The sequence below is a fragment of the Pseudorasbora parva genome, chromosome 14 (genome assembly GCF_024679245.1).
Source record: "Pseudorasbora parva isolate DD20220531a chromosome 14, ASM2467924v1, whole genome shotgun sequence".
NCBI lineage: Eukaryota > Metazoa > Chordata > Actinopteri > Cypriniformes > Gobionidae > Pseudorasbora > Pseudorasbora parva.
Genome location: NC_090185.1, coordinates 37,751,534 through 37,771,664, shown reverse-complemented (window position 1 = coordinate 37,771,664; position 20,131 = coordinate 37,751,534). Strand labels below are relative to the sequence as shown.

The 20,131-nt window shown below is 39.7% G+C and overlaps 1 protein-coding gene across 2 annotated transcripts in view; it reads left to right on the top strand.

Moving 5' to 3' along the window:
• Positions 1–20,131, top strand: part of klc4 (kinesin light chain 4) — a 73,321-nt gene that overhangs the window by 4,166 nt on the left and 49,024 nt on the right. For both annotated transcript variants that reach the window (XM_067416357.1, XM_067416358.1), the window contains exons 2-3: positions 18,103–18,373; positions 19,281–19,511. In XM_067416357.1, the coding sequence (XP_067272458.1) occupies positions 18,125–18,373; positions 19,281–19,511 (480 nt within the window). In that variant the 5' untranslated portion in view covers positions 18,103–18,124. The remainder of the gene's footprint in view (positions 1–18,102; positions 18,374–19,280; positions 19,512–20,131) is intronic.

The following is a 20,131-nucleotide window of genomic DNA, read 5'->3' as shown; positions in this document are numbered from 1 at the left end:
TGCTGCAGACGCAACGCTCCTGGAACGGACTGACGGACCGCATCCGCGTGCAGAGTGAAAGCTGTCATCCGTTAACATGGGTACTGAAAAAAATACGCACCGCACACACACTGCAGACGGAGTATGTGTGAAACGGGCGTAAGGCCGCTATCGAAGCATCCTGGGCCTCCAGAACACCTCAGCAGTGCCACAGGCTGATCGCCTCCACGCCACGCCGCATTGAAGCAGTCATTTCTGCAAAAAAATTCCACACCAAGTATTGAGTGCATAACTGAACATAATTATTTGAAGGTTGACTTTTTTTTGGTAATAAAAACACTTTTCTTTTATTGGTCGGATGAAATATGCTAATTTTTTGAGATAGGAATTTGGGTTTTCATGAGCTGTATGCCAAAATCATCAGTATTAAAACAATAAAAGACCTGAAATATTTCAGTTGGTGTGCAATGAATCTAAAATATATGAAAGTTTAATTTTTATCATTACATTATGGAAAATAATGAACTTTATCACAATATGCTAATTTTTTGAATGTAAGAGTTTCCATGATGAAAGCATTGTTGATTAGTAGCTAAAGCTAACTTAGATCTAAAAAAAAAAAAAAGCTCCTGGATGCGGTGTACTAGCTTTTACACATGCATTTTATCTAAAATTAAAATTTTGCGCAATTCAACACGACAGCGATCAACTTGAACTAAGCATATTGAGTTTTTATCATCTCTCTACTAATGGCTAAGTGTATAATATTGTAACTTTATGCTAAGTAATGTTATGCTATATTAGGCAGCTACATGTGCTAGTGATTCATGCTTCATGAAAACATAAACCAAAAAAATGTATAATCAAAATGAAAGATTACCTGTCCAGCAGAAATACAGCCAGCAATGAGTCGTTTTTCAGCCCCTTTAGGTCCCTCAGTCCGAATTTGTTGGAAAGCCAAGCTGATATTTACTCACGCTTGATTTCTTTGTTTATCCAAAGACTTATTTTGCATTGTTTGCCTTCGCTGACTGCAAAACCCGGCACCGTGCATTTTGAATGCTTTTGCTCTTCCTAGGGGCGCGCGCATGTGTGGCCGGATCCTGTAGCGAAAGCAGTGGTCACCATGGTAGCGAGAGAGAGTGACAGTCGCCCAAGCCAATCACTTGTTTCGTCCCGAACGAAAATAATGAGCGGTGTTTATTGCAGATTAAACAGTCTAGAGTCACTTGATTTTTATACTCTCTTTTTCAGAGTACTTACATTTAAATTATGTATTGACATATAAAGAAAGTTTAAACAAATTTGGACAAAAGTGTTTTAGATCATTCCTTCCTACCCTACCTTTAAGTCACCTTAAAGCAGCACTAGGTAACTTTTCAACCTTCATAATATATTTTTTAAGACTTGTGATGATAAATCGACTTACAATAGGTTGAATGACACGTCTGCCATAGCCTGATGGGGTCTGTATCGTTTTTAATCGTACTTTTAAACTTCGGGTTTCGGGTAGTAACCCGAGAACAAAAAGAACTACAAAATTCGACTGCTTTACGGCATATACGTCACTTCCACCAACACACACACTTCCTTACATTCGGACGTGCGAGCCCAATTGTTCGTCGGATAATATAGTCATGTCCGAAGCAGCAGAGACAAATAAGAAAGAAAAGGTTTTGTTGGAGGAAAGCAATAAGAGGAAATGAAAAAGTGATGGGATTAAAGGCATGGCGAGGATCAAAATGTGACCAGCGTTTGCTCGTCGGCGTGAGCTGAAGGAGGCGTGCCCGACCGGTGCTGTCAATCTTGTTATGGTGATTACCTACCACTCAAACATTGAACAGATTCTGTAAAACGGTAACCAATTGACTACTATAATGACGCTGGCTTGTAAACGTGAGCATCGTGATTATTTGGCGTTTGAAAAAAATAAAACCCATGAAATTATATTCATATGACATGCTGAAACATATGCCACTGACTGTAACGTTACCTGGGATGAAGACATTTCACACACGACGCCAGAAGAACTCCTCCTGCAGTGTTCAGGGGAACTGTTAGTGCTGCACCGACCCGCGGGACGCTTTTATGAAGTTATTTGGCCCGCACCGCACCACTGTATATATTTTTACAACCCGCCGCGCACCCACGACCATTAAATAGACATACAGGGTCCGCGGGTTATGAGCCGAGCCACGCATCACTAGCTCAGGGCTATCAGGGATGTCATGTCAACAAATGCACGCGCGATGGCATCCCCTGATGTAGGATGACTGAGCTTACGACAGTAGTTGAGGACATTATTTTTTCCAAACTGTAGGGGGACCCCGAGAGTAAAAGTAGCCAAGTGCGGCTTTAATACAGTCGAGAAAGACGAGGATATCCCTGTATTAGGTCTTAAAGGGGCAGTAGCCGTTACTGCTGTCTGTTTAATGTCAAACAAAAGATAAGGACATCACTCACTGCTCTTGATTGAATAGCTTTTGTAAGTTTAATGAAGATTAATCTTTAATTTAAACAGTTAAATATGCAGCTATTTTACATTTGATTACTTTATTCAATGTCTGTACCGTTCTGCAGGCCCTTAGACCTATTATTATTTAATGTACACATGAATGAAGTAAAGTTAAACATTTTAGTTTGAATTTTATTTTATACTGTGCATTGTTGCAATGTGCTAAATAAATATTTGCATAATTTGTAATTGATTTATTATTTTAAACTTTAATATTAATTTATGCAATTGCAAAAGAAATATTGGCATAATTTCTTTCAGTGTTTCAGTTTTCGGGCTTGGTTTCCTCTTTTTATTTTGGTGCATCCCTACTGACAATAGGGACTTTAAGCAACAGCCACTGATGGAACGGCAACGGCGTTCTGGCGTTCTATTGCGCATGCGCGACTTTAACTGCTACTTCGTGACGTTCTACTGTAACCGTCTACTACGGGAGAACAGCTGATTTGCCGTAGTCATTAATACGTGACAGATTAGATAAGTAAATATAGTTATGTGGCATTTTAATTGTATCTGTTTATAATTTAATGCCAAAAGCAACCATTTCCTTGCTTTTTAAATTACATGTTTCTTTATATTTGGTCAAATTATGTTAAATGCACCATTACGCCGTCTCTTTATTGTTGCTTAGTGATTTTTGCGTTCTTTGGCTACGGCAGTTAAAAGTTTATTTCCGGTCGCTGTTGCCGTTCCATCAGTGGCTGTTGCTTAAAGTCCCTAATGTTCTGCTCGGTAACATGACAACACGCTTCACAAGATGCCAAAACAAATTGTTTCATTGTTGGAACTAAAAACCTAAAACTGGAAGCCATAAAAGACCACATATATCAGTTCATGGTTTGTGTCTGTATAAGAGAGATAGAGAAAATGTCAGTATTTCATTGAGACTTGAGATTAAATAAACTGCTTAAGTATTGTAGAGCTTGTAGTATTAATTTTTCACACGCAGTTACACATTGTCGGTTAAAAACAAGAAAGTGGCTGTAAAAATATTGAGTGGCCTGTGGATTTTGAAATCCACAAAACAAAAAAGTTAATTTCCATCACTGGTCTGTTTGATCGGACCACACGGGCCAGCCTTCACTCCCCACGTGCACCAATGAGCCTTGGCCGGCCAGCCATCACAATTTGGCCCTTGTCAAACTCGCTCAAATCCTTACGCTGGCCTATTTTTTCTGCTTTTAACACATCAACTTTGAGGACAAAATGTTCACTTGCTGCCTAATATATCCCACCCACTAACAGGAGCTGAGATGAGAAGATCATCAGTGTTCACTTAACCTGTCAGTGGTCATAATGTTATGCCTGATCGGTGTATAAGTAATGGCATAGTACACAGTTGAATCATCTTAACCCTTAAATGCATAACTGTTTCGCCAAACATTCTTACATATTCGGGTCGTTAGCGATTTTATATTTAACATGGATAGACCTCTACCTGTCGTGATAATATATAAAACTCCTGATGTTAGAGTTACACTTACAGAAGAATAAAATAAAACCTATTTCGTTACCTTTTGGAGCTTGGAAGGGATCAGTTTGAGCAGATGTTTAATACCATCATCATCTGTCCTCGTCAGAGCTCATTTACATTCAGCATCTGACTATTCGCGATCTCGCGCATATTCTCCAAACTCATTTTCAACGTCTTCAAAATCTATTTTTGATCACTGACAGCTTCTTGACCAGATCCATCATCAAGTGACATTGACGCTAATATTTGATTGTGTTCAGTACTTGCTCTCTGCAGTAAATCTAAGCCATTTAAAGTTTTGCAGATTATAATTATTATCGTTTCGTTTTCTGTCAGAGGTAATTATGAGTAAACAACACTTCATCACTGCATATCAGACATTGCCACCTTGTGGAATAAAGGTGAATTGCGCCCTATTTTGTCATTATAGATTAATTTATCATTGTGCAAAAAAAATATATATATATATAAATATATATATAATATATATATATTTGTGGTATTAACGTTTTAAAATTTCACATTTAAAGAAATCTAGCATTTCACCATGTCTAACATGTATTCAAATGTAAAACCTACAAATAAGTACGCAGTTATGATCAGCAATACTTTAATCAACTTGACTATTATTTATTAAAGAGCCATACAGGCACTTTGTGGGTAATGCCATTACAAATGAAAATTATTTTTCCAGCCACAAAATTACTCTAATTGGCCTCTTTGCATTGGATTTCTCTATTTTAACCTTAATTACTACACTAATTGTAATATAAATCATACAGGGAGTGCAGAATTATTAGGCAAATGAGTATTTTGACCACGTCATCCTTGTTATGCATGTTGTCTTACTCCAAGCTGTATAGGCTGGAAAGCCTACTACCAATTAAGCATATTAGGTGATGTGCATATCTGTAATGAGAAGGGGTTTGGTCTAATGACATCAACACCCTATATCAGGTGTGCATAATTATTAGGCAACTTCCTTTCCTTTGGCAAAATGGGTCAAAAGAAGGATTTGACAGGCTCAGAAAAGTCAAAAATAGTGAGATATATTGCAGAGGGATGCAGCAGTCTTAAAATAGCCAAGCTTCTGAAACGTGATCATCGAACAATCAAGCGTTTCATTCAAAATAGTCAACAGGGTCGCAAGAAGCGTGTGGAAAAACCAAGGCGCAAAATAACTGCCCGTGAACTGAGAAAAGTCAAGCGTGCAGCTGCCAAGATGCCACTTGCCACCAGTTTGGCCATATTTCAGAGCTGCAACATCACTGGAGTGCCCAAAAGCACAAGGTGTGCAATACTCAGAGACATGGCCAATGTAAGAAAGGCAGAAAGCCGACCGCCACTGAACAAGACACACAAGCTGAAACGTCAAGACTGGGCCAAGAAATATCTCAAGACTGATTTTTCTAAGGTTTTATGGACTGATGAAATGAGAGTGAGTCTTGATGGGCCAGATGGATGGGCCCGTGGCTGGATTGGTAAAGGGCAGAGCGCTCCAGTCCGACTCAGACGCCAGCAAGGTGGAGGTGGAGTACTGGTTTGGGCTGGTATCATCAAAGATGAGCTTGTGGGGCCTTTTCGGGTTGAGGATGGAGTCAAGCTCAACTCCCAGTCCTACTGCCAGTTTCTGGAAGACACCTTCTTCAAGCAGTGGTACAGGAAGAAGTCTGCATCCTTCAAGAAAAACATGATTTTCATGCAGGACAATGCTCCATCACACGCGTCCAAGTACTCCACAGCGTGGCTGGCAAGAAAGGGTATAAAAGAAGAAAATCTAATGATATGGCCTCCTTGTTCACCTGATCTGAACCCCATTGAGAACCTGTGGTCCATCATCAAATGTGCGATTTACAAGGAGGGAAAACAGTACACCTCTCTGAACAGTGTCTGGGAGGCTGTGGTTGCTGCTGCACGCAATGTTGATGGTGAACAGATCCAAACACTGACAGAATCCATGGATGGCAGGCTTTTGAGTGTCCTTGCAAAGAAAGGTGGCTATATTGGTCACTGATTTGTTTTTGTTTGGTTTTTGAATGTCAGAAATGTATATTTGTGAATGTTGAGATGTTATATTGGTTTCACTGGTAAAAATAAATAATTGAAATGGGTATAAATTTGTTTTTTGTTAAGTTGCCTAATAATTATGCACAGTAATAGTCACCTGCACACACAGATATCCCCCTAAAATAGCTAAAACTAAAAACTAAAACTTCCAAAAATATTCAGCTTTGATATTAATGAGTTTTTTGTGTTCATTGAGAACATGGTTGTTGTTCAATAATAAAATTAATCCTCAAAAATACAACTTGCCTAATAATTCTGCACTTCCTGTATAAATATTACAAGATTATTTTTTTTAATAAGTGATCATTAATGGACCATAATTATTGCACAAATGGTATTTAGTACCAAAAGATCTACTCAAAATATTCAATAAATATTACTAAACTAAAATATTACTAAACTACAAACATGTATTTAATAGAAAAATGGTGTACGGTCACATTTGACTATGATAAAATCTCAGGGCTAAATACAAGAAGAGCATAACATTACAATGTTGCATCTCCATCACTCTCCATTTTAAAATGACACTGTAAATGCGGTTGATGTAATAATTAATGCACACTATGCTGTACTGTTTACTAAAAATTGCTGCAAATACCTGTATAGGGAAGCTTTTGTCTATTCCAGTGTTTCCCAACCTTTTTTCAGTCATCTGCATTGAACAAAGTTTACAAAGAGAGACCGTTTTGCCCACGTTTTTCTTTTATTAGCGCTGTTTAAGTGTATCACACTGAGGAGCCAGGACGTGTATCCATCGACAGAAACATACATAAAGCATTATTGAGAGCTATTGAGCGCCATGATCACGTGCGCTGCCGCGAGATAAATGCGTGTCGCAACTCTGTTATTCAACGGATCTGGTTTTAACTGTTATGCCCCACTGAATGCGCCAAAATGCAACAAAATTTGTTTAAGACTTACGGTCAAATGAAACACACCAAGTGTGAGTGAGTGAGTGAGTGAGTGAGTGAGTGAGTGAGTGAGTGAGTGAGTGAGTGAGTGAGTGAGTGAGTGAGTGAGTGAGTGAGTGAGTGAGTGAGTGAGTGAGAGAGGCGCAAAGGCGGAGGGAGAGCTAGGAAAATCCGCTGAACAAATATGTGTGCGTTGTAAAAATGAATGAATGATGAAGCAATATGTGGCGGCCAGTGTTGATTCTGTGGTGGGCCGCCACATATTAGTCTATGTGTGGGAAACACTGTACGTACATCTTGCACACCTCAGGTCGTTAGCGACCCTATACAATTTTAACAAAAAAACTAGTGTAAAAACAGGCGTTCAATTGTAATTCTATTTTTTTTCTTGTTATATTGTTTAAAATGGATTGATTGAGGAGTACTATGAAGGTTAATGTCTCACTTTAAAAAATGAATGAGGAGGAGGGTAGTAAATGACGTCTCGGGTTGCTAACGACCCGAGGTATGCATTTAAGGGTTAAATCACAAAATGTTTGCAATATTTCCAATCACAATTAACTAATGCCACTAATAATAAACAAGACTGACATACCCATCAAACACACTGATTAATTAACACAAAAAAAAGACTACCTTTTTTAATCTGCCATGGTGCGAGCACAACTGGCTTTTAAAGGGAAAGGGAGATGAGACTGATTGTTTTTTTGCACTTTAATCCCAAAACACACCTATGACTCATTAAAAAAAACTAGGGAAAACCCTTTTGGACCATGTGCCTGACGCGCAGACCGTTTTTTCCGTTGTTAAATTAGCAAAAGTGGATTTGGACACGCCCTAAGTGCACCTGCGGCGTGAGCTTCAGACCATGCGCGCAGATCGTTAAAATAAGGCCCTTTGTGTCAAGGTTGAAAGGTGTCTTAAAACATTTTACCTTTTTATGACAAAGAAAGGTTAGTTCAGGTCGTAAAATCCCATGTGGTGCGATGATGTAATGATGAATTGAAAATAAGGTGTGTACAATCACCCTTTCGAATTGTAAGGAATTTAATCTTTTGCTGAAAATGGTATAAACGTCTTTTAAAACCATATAAAACCAATATGTGTTTTCATGGTGGCCACTTTCTTTGTCAGTGACCCAGATGCGTTTGTAGCTTTCACGTAAGGACTTGCCTGTAATATGCATTAGAGGCCATAAATCACATGTTCAATAGCTCTAGACTGTTATTGAATTCAGACATTTAGGAAACAAACCCTTCCCCATTGACTCAACAGATATTTAGATGAGGCTTAGGTGAATCATAAAGAGGACTGCACTTTCTCAAGAAACGAAATACTGAACATGTGCTAACAGCCTTTGAATCAGCTTTCAGCAACTAGGGAATCAAAGCATTGATCGAAGTCTTTGTTCGCTGTAGTAATAGTCACATGACCTGGAGCAGTTTAAGGACCATGTTGACTTAATGGTAATGACAGAAGATTCAAAATGCTCATATTCATATGCTCCATAAGCTTTTGATGATGGATTATTCTTGAAAGTCTTGTCCTCAGACAGGAGTCAGTATCTGTGAAAAGCATGAGTTTATCCTTATCCCTGTGAAGTTGAATCACCCGAAAACACATCCAGGCCATATTTTACTCCAGAAGAAAGAGAATAAAGTATATTATTTTGGGTAAAGTAAATCTGGTAACACTTTACAATAATGTCCCATTAGTTAATGCATAAACTAACATTAACTAACAATGTATTACAGTATTTATTTGTTAACATCATTAATGTCCGTGGGATGTCCATGCCTGCCTGCACACATACTTGTATTGTCCAGATTTCTCAGATTTCATCACTGACTCAAAATCTGTTTTTGTTGCCATGGATATTAGGGATGGATGTCTGGTTAGTTCAGGAAAGGCTGGGATACTCTACATCTACCAAACATTAGTCATTATTGCTCATATTGACCGTTAAGCGATAGTAAGAATTTTGACCGATTAATACTAATATTAATCATAAAAATAATATCAGTTAAACTTTTTATTTTATTTATTTTTTACGCTTTTGTTTGTTTGCTCCATGGTTAAAAAAAAAGCTGTATTTGTTAACTCACGGGGCGTGTCGACACATGCAACCACACTTGTCAACACAGACATATTTCGCAAAATGAAGCAATGGGAAAGAAGAAGCCTACTGCGTAGGACCATCTCGACAGAAAGGGCGATGAAGTTACTTGCAAAATATGCTAAGCGGTATTAAAATACAGCAGTAGCACAAGCTCCAGACTGGTGGAGCTATCTCTGTATCTAGCGTTATCTCTGTATTCCCCGGGCATCAGTGCCATATGAAGCCTTGTTTAATGCTTTTTTTGTAGTGTGGTTTTGGTCACCTTTACTAAAGTAAACATTTGTCACTTACTGTATGTTCTTCTGGCCGCTGTTGGTTTATAGAACAATTACTCTGAGTCGCCCTCTGTCGTTTCAAAGAACAGCACAACAGTGAGCACATCGAGTATTAAAGGGGTGGTAAAACACGATTTCACTTTTATAACTTTAGCTAGTGTATAATGTTGCTGTTTGTGCATAAATAACATCTGTAAAGTTACAACGTTCAAAGTTTAAAGCAAAGGGAGATATTTGCTTTTAAAGAAATCAATTTATAAGGTCTACAGCAAACGGCCGGTAGAGAACTACAGCCTTCTCCTCCAGAGTTGATGACATCACCAACCCCAATATTTACATAAACCCCTCCTCCGAGAATATTAAATAAGGGGGCGAGGCTATTTCTTATTGCTGTGGAGAAGAGTTGTTGTGGTATAGTTAGAAGGCTGGAGTGTTGCGCAGTGTTACTTTTATCCGGATTGCAGGTCCACTTTGTTCAGGGAGTTGGGGATCAATGGTTAAAATTTATTTTTAACTCGGTCGCTCATAATTATTACCCAAATCTCGCTCTGTGCTGCACATTTTACGGAGGAAAGCTTCCAAAATTGTCGCGAGTTCAATGCAGGATTCGCACAACGGCTTGTCCTGAAAGATGGAGCAGTTCCAACTTTAAAAACGGGCCACAACCTGTAAGTATGATTTATTTTTCGTTGTGTTTTCCTGTAATAGTTTGTATTGTTAATTGTACATTGTAGCAAGGAAGTAAACAAATGACAACGCTGTTTGGCTCTGCAAACCAGTTTGTTAAATGCTCATTCATACTTAACGTTATCCGACAAACACCTAACGTTACAAACTTTTTTTAAATCCCAACAGTGAACTTGGAACTAGTGTAAATTAGCTTCGATTAGTGCTTTTATGAATTGTTTACCTACAGGCTTGTTTATCTACAGGCATGCTAAACATGGTTTTGTGTTTGATTTGGCTACTATAGTAAACCGGATGTCTAGTGTTTGTCTTGGGTTAATAGTTCTTGCTACAGATATTTGGCTATAATCATTCTAAAAATACAAAAGGTGCCATTCAGTAGCGATCACTATAGATCAGCGGTCTTTACAGACTACCAGTAAATGTAAAGGGTTGCCAAAATACATGCACTAGGCAGTTAGCGAATCACAACACACTGGGCCAGCTAACCAATCAGAGCCCATTGTGTATTTTAGAGGGACCGTCTTCATAGAACCAGGAAACCATCAGACCGTTTTTACAAGGAGAGACAGAGCAGTGTAGAATAAAGGTAAAATATATGAAAAATTATGCTTTTTTTAAAAACGGAGCATGAACACGTTACAGTGCACCGCACAAACACAATCAAGCCTGTGAAAGAATGTATTTTACCACCCCTTTAACACTTCCCCAAACAGACGAGGCTCACGCTGCGGAGACAGACGAAAGTAAACAAGGCTTTCTGCCGTTGGTCTAACGGTCAACAGGCCGTGCTCCAGGTTAACCCACATCACTTCCGCCGCATTCACACGGGGCGTAGGCGTTAACGCTTGACGGAGGGCGTGGCTGAAGCTGGGTGCTGACGCGATCGTCATAGTGACAACAGCCAATCACATTAACTTGCCGCTTGGACCAAAACACAACACAAAAAAGCGCCTTTTTATGACAGCTAGTCTGTAAGACGAAATGGATGCCGATTTGGTTGTATGTGCGTGTGTGATTGCCCGTGTAGTTGTTGTCAGCGCACTGCACAGGTGTACGAAGCTGTTAAGTACATTAAATCCTGAAAAAGCGCCGACAGCGGGAAGAATATCACGTAGTGGTCCAGGAGCTGCGTCTGGATTTTTAACGGTCTATGGTCTGGATGGTTCACGGAGCAGTAATGAACGCAATTGGCTAGCGTCTGCTGTAGGATATTTGCATACGGCGATCTGATTGGATGACGCCTGCGCTGGCGCTTTAAAAGTTGAGAATTCTTCAACTTCTGCCGCTTGCAACGCGAGTGAAGCGCCGCGACGGAACCCACAATTCAGTTCGGCAACGGATGATGTCACCCATTCAAAGTAAATGGGAAGCGTTAACGCCTACGCCCCGTGTGAATGCGGCGTTAGACATGTTACTTTTTAACAATTAAAAATCAGTCATGGTGTGGATTGAGGTAGGCCTGCTATTTATATTTGATGGAAAAAAAACTATTCCGGCTGTTCAAAGCTGCAAACGAATTCAAACGTTTTCGTTTTGTCATCTTAATTTGGTAATTATTTAAGTGAAAATACTTAGCGTAGGCCTATTTATTTTACGCTTTTTATTTATATGCTTTTATTCTGTTTTTCTCTGTCAGAAACGCTGCGAAAATGTGATGATGTGAATCAAGGTTCTGTTGTTGAGCTGTTCTGTATGTTCTGCTGTTTGCACAGTAAAATAAACTGTTTTTAACGGGTCACAGACACTAGTCAATTGTATTATTATTTAATGCCAATTCAGTATTATAATCTTATCAGTTAACGGTTAATAATCAATTAATGAGCATCAGTTGTCGATCAGGAGAATTAACCGAAATGAACATCCTTATTAGGCATCATACAGGTGCTGTCTTTAGCTGGTTCAAAATGCAGTGGCTACAGTGCTTACAAGATTATTTTGATATTTTCTGGGATTTTGCAATTGTGCTGATATTTGAGAAGGCCCAATGCGAGGGCAGGTGCGACACAAGTGTTTTTTGCTTGTTTCAACCTGACGCAGTTATCATTTTCATATCCAGCACCATGTTGTTTAAATAGCAAATGCACTGGCACCCATCTGTTCGCCCATGGGAGTCTGGTCTGAAAACCAGGTGTGTTCAGGAGCATTGTTGGTGCGTTGCTATTTTGAGGAACTGGAAACGACTGTGCCACATCTCAATGTATTAATTATTCTAACACTAAATATTATTATTAAAACTTTTTTTTTAAAGAAATAATCACAAATTTAATTGCATGTTTTAATTTGATCAGTAAAGCTTAGTTGTACACCAAAATTTGGTAAAAAATCAAATGGAATTGTAGACGGGAAAAAAAATTAGGGCCCTAAAATGTATTTTTTGTTGTTAAATTGTACAAGTTTCATGATTTCAATTATTTAGTGAACATGCGTTTGCTTTACAATCCTATCTTTTCTGTTTGGTAAGCATAGCCATTTCAGTTAGGACTTCATTTAGGGTCAAATCTATTACAGAATAAAATTTCTTAAGTGCATTATTTTAGGAAAAGGGTATTACAGAAGCACCCTAGCTTGACAAAAAAAAAAAATCCTAAAAAGTTTTTTTTAAACTTTGGATAAGCTCACTGGCATCCTAAATTTAAACTTATTTTTATTTATATCTTCTTGTGTATTTAAACCGTTAGTTCTCCTCAGTGTTTTGCCCTGCGTTAATGTTGTATGTTTGGTTAGTGCTTTATCATTCTTGTTCCTGTGTGTTATTTTGGATTTGATATTAAAGCCTGAATATTTATTTCTACATCGTGTTTTAGGGGGCTGAGTGTAACAGACATAGGCCAGTAAGACATTTGCAAGTTGTTTGCAACTTGTTAACTCCTTGTTAAGTCCCGCGGCGGAGACCACGGTTTGAGTCCCACTCAGAGTGGGTGGGTAGGACCGCTAACATTTGGTGCTGTGACACGGATGGGAGTGAGGTTTTGAGGGGTGAGTGTAACAGACGTAGGTCAGTAAGACCTGTGCAAGTAAACCTCACTTCCCTGATCTCAAGAGGCTCTCCTTGTTAGTGCGCCTGACTCCCTCAGTGGAGACCAAGGTTTGAGTCACGCTCGGAGTGGGGCGTTTAAGACTGTGACTTTGGTGCCATGACCTGGCTGAGATTGACATTTGAGACCACGGTTTGAGTCCTGTGGTGAAGACCGCGGTTTACGTCCCGCACGGAGCGTAGTGGATAGTATGGTAACATTTGGTGCCGTGACCCGTATGGGAGTGAGGTTTAGGGGACTGAGTGTAACAGACATAGGCCAGTAAGAGCTGTGCGTGTAAATCTCACTTCCCTGATCTCAAGAGGCGCTCCTTGTTAGTGCGCTTGACTCCCGCGGTGGAGACCATGGTTTGAGTCCCGCTCGGAGTAGGGCGGATAGGATGGTACAATTTGGTGCCCTGACCCAGATGGGAGTGAGGTTTGAGACCAGGTTTTGCGTCCTGTGGTGGAGACCGTGGTTTGAGTCCCGCTCGAAGTGGGGCGTATAGGACGGTAACATTTGGTGCCGTGACCCAGATGGGAGTGGGGTTTAGGGGCCTGAGTGTAACAGACATTGGCCAGTAATAGCTGGGCATGTAAACCTCACTCCCTTGATCTCAAGAGGCGCTCTAGTGACTGACGCTAGAGGCTGCAGTCTTTAGCCTCCTTGGCCACACCCCATCCACGTGTAGTCTATTTTTTGTGAATATGCAGATGGTGCGCGTACAACAGCGCATGAGCAAGTGAATTGAGTCCTTAAAAACAATGTCCACTAGCATGTCTTTCCGTGCTCGCTGTAAAATGAGTACACTTTGAAAGGCTTGTACGCTCAACTGTAGGTGAGACGGAGCGGAACGTGGAAAATGAAGGATACCTGGGCCTTAAAGGAACCATGGGTGCAGCAGCGCAGTGATATTAAGCAGAATATAGTTTCTATATATATTGGTCTGAATTTTTTTTTATCGCAACTTTTCATTTTCCGTTGGTCTTAGTACATGATGTTACTACAGAAGAGTCAAGTTTTAAATTGGAAAATATAGTGAAAGTCTTTGGTCATTTTTGAGCGCGATGCTAATGGTCTAATCAGATTCAATAATGTATGCTAAGCTATGCTAAAAGTGCTACCGCCAGATACAGAGAACGACTGAATGGATTAAAAAACGGTAAAACTCAACTGTTTAAATCTAAGGGACTTGGAAAATAAGCCTGTTTTCAAAAAAAGTGGAGTGTTCCTTTAAGGTGCAAAAAATTGGAAACACTTCAGGAATTATTTCTGTCATTTTGATCATTTTCTTCTTGAACAGTCCACCTGGAACCAAAGCGGTTGTGATCCCAAACCCCCTCATGGAAGAGGAACGCTGTCATGTTTACAACTGTGACAATGAGAGTTTATCAGGATCAACTAAAATGTATGTGAATTTCACTACATAAGCTCTTTAAAATACATGGAAGAGTTTTACACGCCATTCTATTAATGTAGGCACATCGATTTAACATTCTCCCGCCCCTAAACATGACTTGATTTAGACGTCAGTCAGATGGCCTCTTCTGTGGTCCTTGGTCAATGAAAGCCTCAATGGAGTCCAAGCCTTTTGCTGTCAGTCTGAAAGTCTGGCTACTCAAGACAACACACTACCAGACTTCCAAGTCTTTACGGAAACATCAAACTCATGCAGAAACGTGTGTTGCATTGCTAGGAGACGCTTGACAAATGAAAACGTCTTCTAAAAAATCACACATATTTGTTCTTTGAGTCGTTGCCCATCCATGCCATATATTACTAAATTTTCTGTGAAATCTGTCAACACTAACTGCCCAAAATCTACTGACTAAAGGCTGCAACATACTCCGCAAGAACAGAGAAAAAAGTTCTTGCTCCCAGGGCTGCGAGAACAAAATTACGTCATTTTGTTCTCGCAGCCCTGGTTCGGGAGTTCTCGCAGCTTGTTCTCGACACATCGCCTGAGCAGAACTTTTTTCTTGCGGGTGTCCGAGAACTTGTGTGATTGGTCGTACATTTAATGTGGGCATGGTTAATGCGGAGAATAGCAGATCGGCACCTGCTTTTCTCCTGAAGTATGGAATGTACTGCCAGAACGAACTTTGTTCTTGTTCTTGCCACCTCGAGAAAACGAACAAATTTCTTTGTTCTTGCAGAGTATGTTCCAAGATTAACTGTCTTTCGGCAAATAGCCTCTAGACTGCAAATCGGGCCAAATATCTGAGCAAGAGTTGTGTAGTGAATCTCAGCCTTGCATTCCCCAAATTGTTCACCTTGATGTTGTAGTTTACATAGAAAGCCTCAATGGGGGAACTTTTTTTCCTAACATGGTCTGCGGCTGGCCTTAGTTCTTCCCTTCTGGTTAAATATTAAAAGAGGACTATCAGAGCAAGGTTTAACTTCTAAGTAAATGATTTTCATTGTGGAAATCCACATCTAAATGGTATAGTCACACTAACCAATGATAGTTGTAATTCTTTAATAAATGGTTATTGTAAGATGGAGTATTATCCCTCTTGTGTTCTGTCCGTGTTGGATGCTAGGCATGATTGATTTAGCGGGATCATGTGACCTGCTGGAGGCCTTATGATTGGCCATCACTGCATGAGAGACTGGTGGGATTCAGGGGGAAGTAAAAATGCTTTACACCTAGCAGATTTTAAAGCTCAAAGCAAGTATTTTGTAGTGAAGTCTCAAATGGTTGTTTGATAGGAATTATTTCCTGGTTCAGGTTCAGCTGTGGTTTGGTGGTTTCAGAAGATTTAAACATGAGTGGTTAATTGGTGGGATCTGTTGTATAGAAGATAAAGGGACCCAAATGCCACAATCAGGGATTTCGGTTGAATTATGGTAATTGTGGTTAATAATTTGCAGTGCCCCTATTAAGCTATTTTAAAGGTTCCTGATTTTGTTTTGGAGTCTCCTACAATTTGCTTGTTTACATGCATCCATGCATCCATCGTTAAAAATCGCATCCTGGCCAAATTTGCCCATTGGCCTCTGTCCATCATGGCCTCCTAATCATCCCCCTCTCCTGATTGGCTTCATCACTAGGTCTCCTCTCCACCAATCAGCTGGTGTGTGGTGAGCGTTCTGGCGCAATATGGCTGCCGTCGCATCATCCAGGTGGATGCTGCACATCGGTGGTGGTTGAGGAGATTCCCCCCTTCAATGTAAAGCGCTTTGAGTGCCTAGAAAGCGCTATATAAATGTAATTAATTATTATTATTATTATTATTGTTGTTGTTCTTCAGCTTACAGTCTGTATTGGAAACCAAACACTTATTACCATATCTAAATTTTAATTCTGGATCTTTCTCAGCACTTGATCCATAGTGATATAAACAGTAATGATGGCTTCAGTTTTCCTGTGTCAGCTCCTTCAGTTCCAGCGCTAGTACTCAGCCTTCGGCAGTGCATCAGTGGATTTACTTTTTCAAGTTAGAAAACAAACATGTGGACAACACAAACCAAACTCTTCTAGTTTCAGATACAATTACAGTATTAGAGGGCAATAGAGTGAAGACCATAGACTGGCATTACACAAATTAGTGTCGTGTCCTACTAAGATAGGAAAGTAAGACTACTTTTTTTCAGGGAGTTCAGAATTACTTCTTTCTTTTAGGAGACAATAACTTAATTAATCTGCACTTTTGCTGACCTTTTATATTCACAAACAGCTGTATTACAAACTACATGATAGGTAATATCAATAAAAGAATAATAAGGCCGCTTTAATTGTTTCCTTTGTACATTAACTTAATTACCTGTTTAAGATTCCTGAGTGTCTATTTAAACTTTGCAAGTAGCGCGCCTTGTTGGCAGAGGCTATTTACACTAACTCCGCCCACTGATGTCTGATTGGGCCATTACAAAAGATGCTGAATCCTCAACCATAGCAATGGTGGTTTTGATGCAAATCAACTTAGTTTAAATCCACCTTTTGCCGAACTCGCTGTACTCCATTTTTCCAATCCCATATCACATTGAAAAATTATTTATTTTCATAAAAAATGAAGACAATAGTTTTAAGTTTATTTTAAGCCTAACTGAAATAAAATACTTTTTTTATGTTGTATTTTATTTCATAATTTTTATTTCAGTTTATTTTAATATGTATCAAAAATGTTTTAAGGTTTCAGTTTTAGTTAACTATAATAACCCTGATTAAAATTCCTTAAAGGGTTAGTTCACCCAAAAATGTAAATTCAGTCATTAATTCCTCACCCTAATGTCGTTGGACACTCGTCAGACCTCCGTTCATCTTCACACACAGATGAAGATATTAGTGTTGAAATCCGATGGCTCAGAAAGGCCTTCATTGACACCAATGTCATTTCCTCTCTCAAGACCCATAAAGGCACTAAAGACGTCGTTACGAAGCCCATCTCACTGCAGCGCCTCTACTATCATTTATGAAGAGATGAGAATCAGTGAATTGATTCATGATTCGGATCGCGTGTCAAACTGCTGAAATAACATGACATTGGCGATCTGAATCATGAATCGATTCACTGATGCTTCATAACCGTTCAAATCTTTGTTTTGAAATCGGCCCATCACTATATAAGTCGTTATTTAGTTTTGTTTTTTTTGTGATCAAAAACTATTCTCGCCTCTTCATAAATGATTGTAGAGCCGCTGTAGTGAGATGGGCTTTGTATCGACGTCTTTAGTGCCTTTATGGGTCTTGAGAGAGGAAATGACATTGGTGTCAATGAAGGCTTTTCTGAGCCATCGGATTTCAACACTAATATCTTCATCTGTGTCTGAAGATGAACGGAGGTCTGACGGGTGTCCAACCACATGAGGGTGAGGAATTAATTACTTTTTTATTTTAATTATTTTATAAATAATTTTTATTTTTGGGTGAACTAACCCTTTAAGAATTGCACTCTTTACTTGATTGTATAAATTAGTACAATTTATGTTTTTCATGTGTGTACTGCATTGCTATAACATTTTTCAATATATTGTGCACAATTTAATGTGCACAATAAACAATCGGCATGTCATCCTCAGACCCTCTCCTCATCTCCTGCCTTTTCCTTCAAGGCCTCCTGACCTCTTTCGGAGCATGTCCACCATGGTTTACCCCCATGAGGAGCGCCTGGAGAAGCTGACGCAGGAGGAGATCATCTCCAGCACCAAACTGGTGATTCAGGGGCTGGAGGCTCTCAAGAGCGAGCACAACTCCATCCTGCAGAGTCTGCTGGAGACCATCCAGTGCTTAAAGAAAGATGAGGAGGCCAGTTCGGTTCATGAGAAGTCCAACCTCCTGCGCAAGTCTGTGGAGATGATTGAGCTGGGCCTGGGAGAAGCGCAGGTGAGGGGAACAAACAGGAGTGCACATATAGTGCTTAAAGGGAGGATAGTTCACCCAAAAATGAAAATGTGATGTTTATCTGCTGACCCCAGTGCATCCAACATGTAGGTGTGTTTGTTTCTTCAGGAGAACACAAATGAAGATTTTTAACTCAACCGTTGCTGTGTGCCAGTCATATAATGCATGTGAATGGGTAACAACTCTATGAGAGCAAAACAAACAAACAAAAAAACATGCTTAGACAACATGCACAAGGAGCCCTGTGGCTCGTGACGACACATTGATGTCTTAAGACACAAAACGACCAGTTTGTGTGAGAAATCGAGCCGTATTTATATAATTTTTTACCTCAATACAACGCTATATCCAACAGCCTGGAACGCACTTAACTTCCGGTAAAGAAGGTCAGTATACACGCTCTGGATATACCATAGGGATATATGAGCCAGAGCATGAATTATTGTCATTCTTTACTAGAAGTTATGCGCGTTCCAGACAGTTGGATATAGCGTTGTATTTGAGGTAAAAAGTGATAGAAATACGGCTCGATTTCTCACACAAATTGATCGGTTTGTGTCTTAAGATATCAAGGTGTCACCATGAGCCACAGGGCTCTTTGTGCATGTTGTCTAAGCATGTTTTTTTGTTTGTTTGTTTTGCTCTCATAGAGTTGTTACCCATTCACATGCATTATATGACTGGCACACAGCAACGGTTGAGTTAAAAATCTTCATTTGTGTTCTCCTGAAGAAACAAACTCACCTACATGTTGGATGCACTGGGGGTCAGCAGATAAACATCACATTTTCATTTTAAGGTGAACTAACCCTTTAAAGTGTTGGTGGGCAGCTCACTAAGTGCTTTTAATAATTTAAATGTGTAGTGAGAGTTATGTTGATGTGTTCAGGTGATGATGGCCCTGTCCAGCCACCTGAATGCAGTGGAGTCAGAGAAGCAGAAACTGCGCGCTCAGGTGCGACGGCTCTGTCAGGAGAACCAGTGGCTGAGGGACGAGCTGGCAAACACTCAGCAGAAACTCCAGAAGAGTGAGCAGAGTGTGGCACAGCTGGAGGAGGAGAAGAAACATCTGGAGTTCATGAACCAGCTCAAGAAATATGATGATGGCACCTCGCCAGTGGTGAGTCTTGCTTTGAAGCGGAAAAAACAGAACAATACCATCTTGTTGTTACTTTCCAGTATGCTTTTTTGTAAAGGTTGTAGGAGATAAGCAATTTGAATTCTGAAATGTTGTGCAGTTATATCTTAGTAGCGGTCGTGTGTGTGTGTGTGTGTGTGTGTGTGTGTGTGTGTGTGTGTGTGTGTGTGTGTGTGTGTGTGTGGGTGTGGGTGTGGGTGTGGGTGTGTGTGGGGGTGTGTGGGGGGGTGTGTGTGTGTGTGTGTGTGTATATATATTTACACTAGGGCTGTCAAAATTGCTTAAATGACGTTCGAAAATTCCCTCTAAAACAAACACGAATATTCGAACTATTCGAACATCTGGTTGCGCATTTTGTCAATGAAGCATTACGTCAATAACAGGACAAATTAATACAAAGTGACATGACTACTTGTACAGGTTTCCTATTTAAGTTTATACATATGTGACATAGGGCTGGACAATAATTCAATATCAATATATATCGCGATATAATTTTTTTCAATAACGGTGATATGATTTTTAAACACATTTCCGATATTTCGATAAATATTACAGCATTCCTCACTGACTGACGTTCAGGGTGCAGCCGTCAGAGAGAG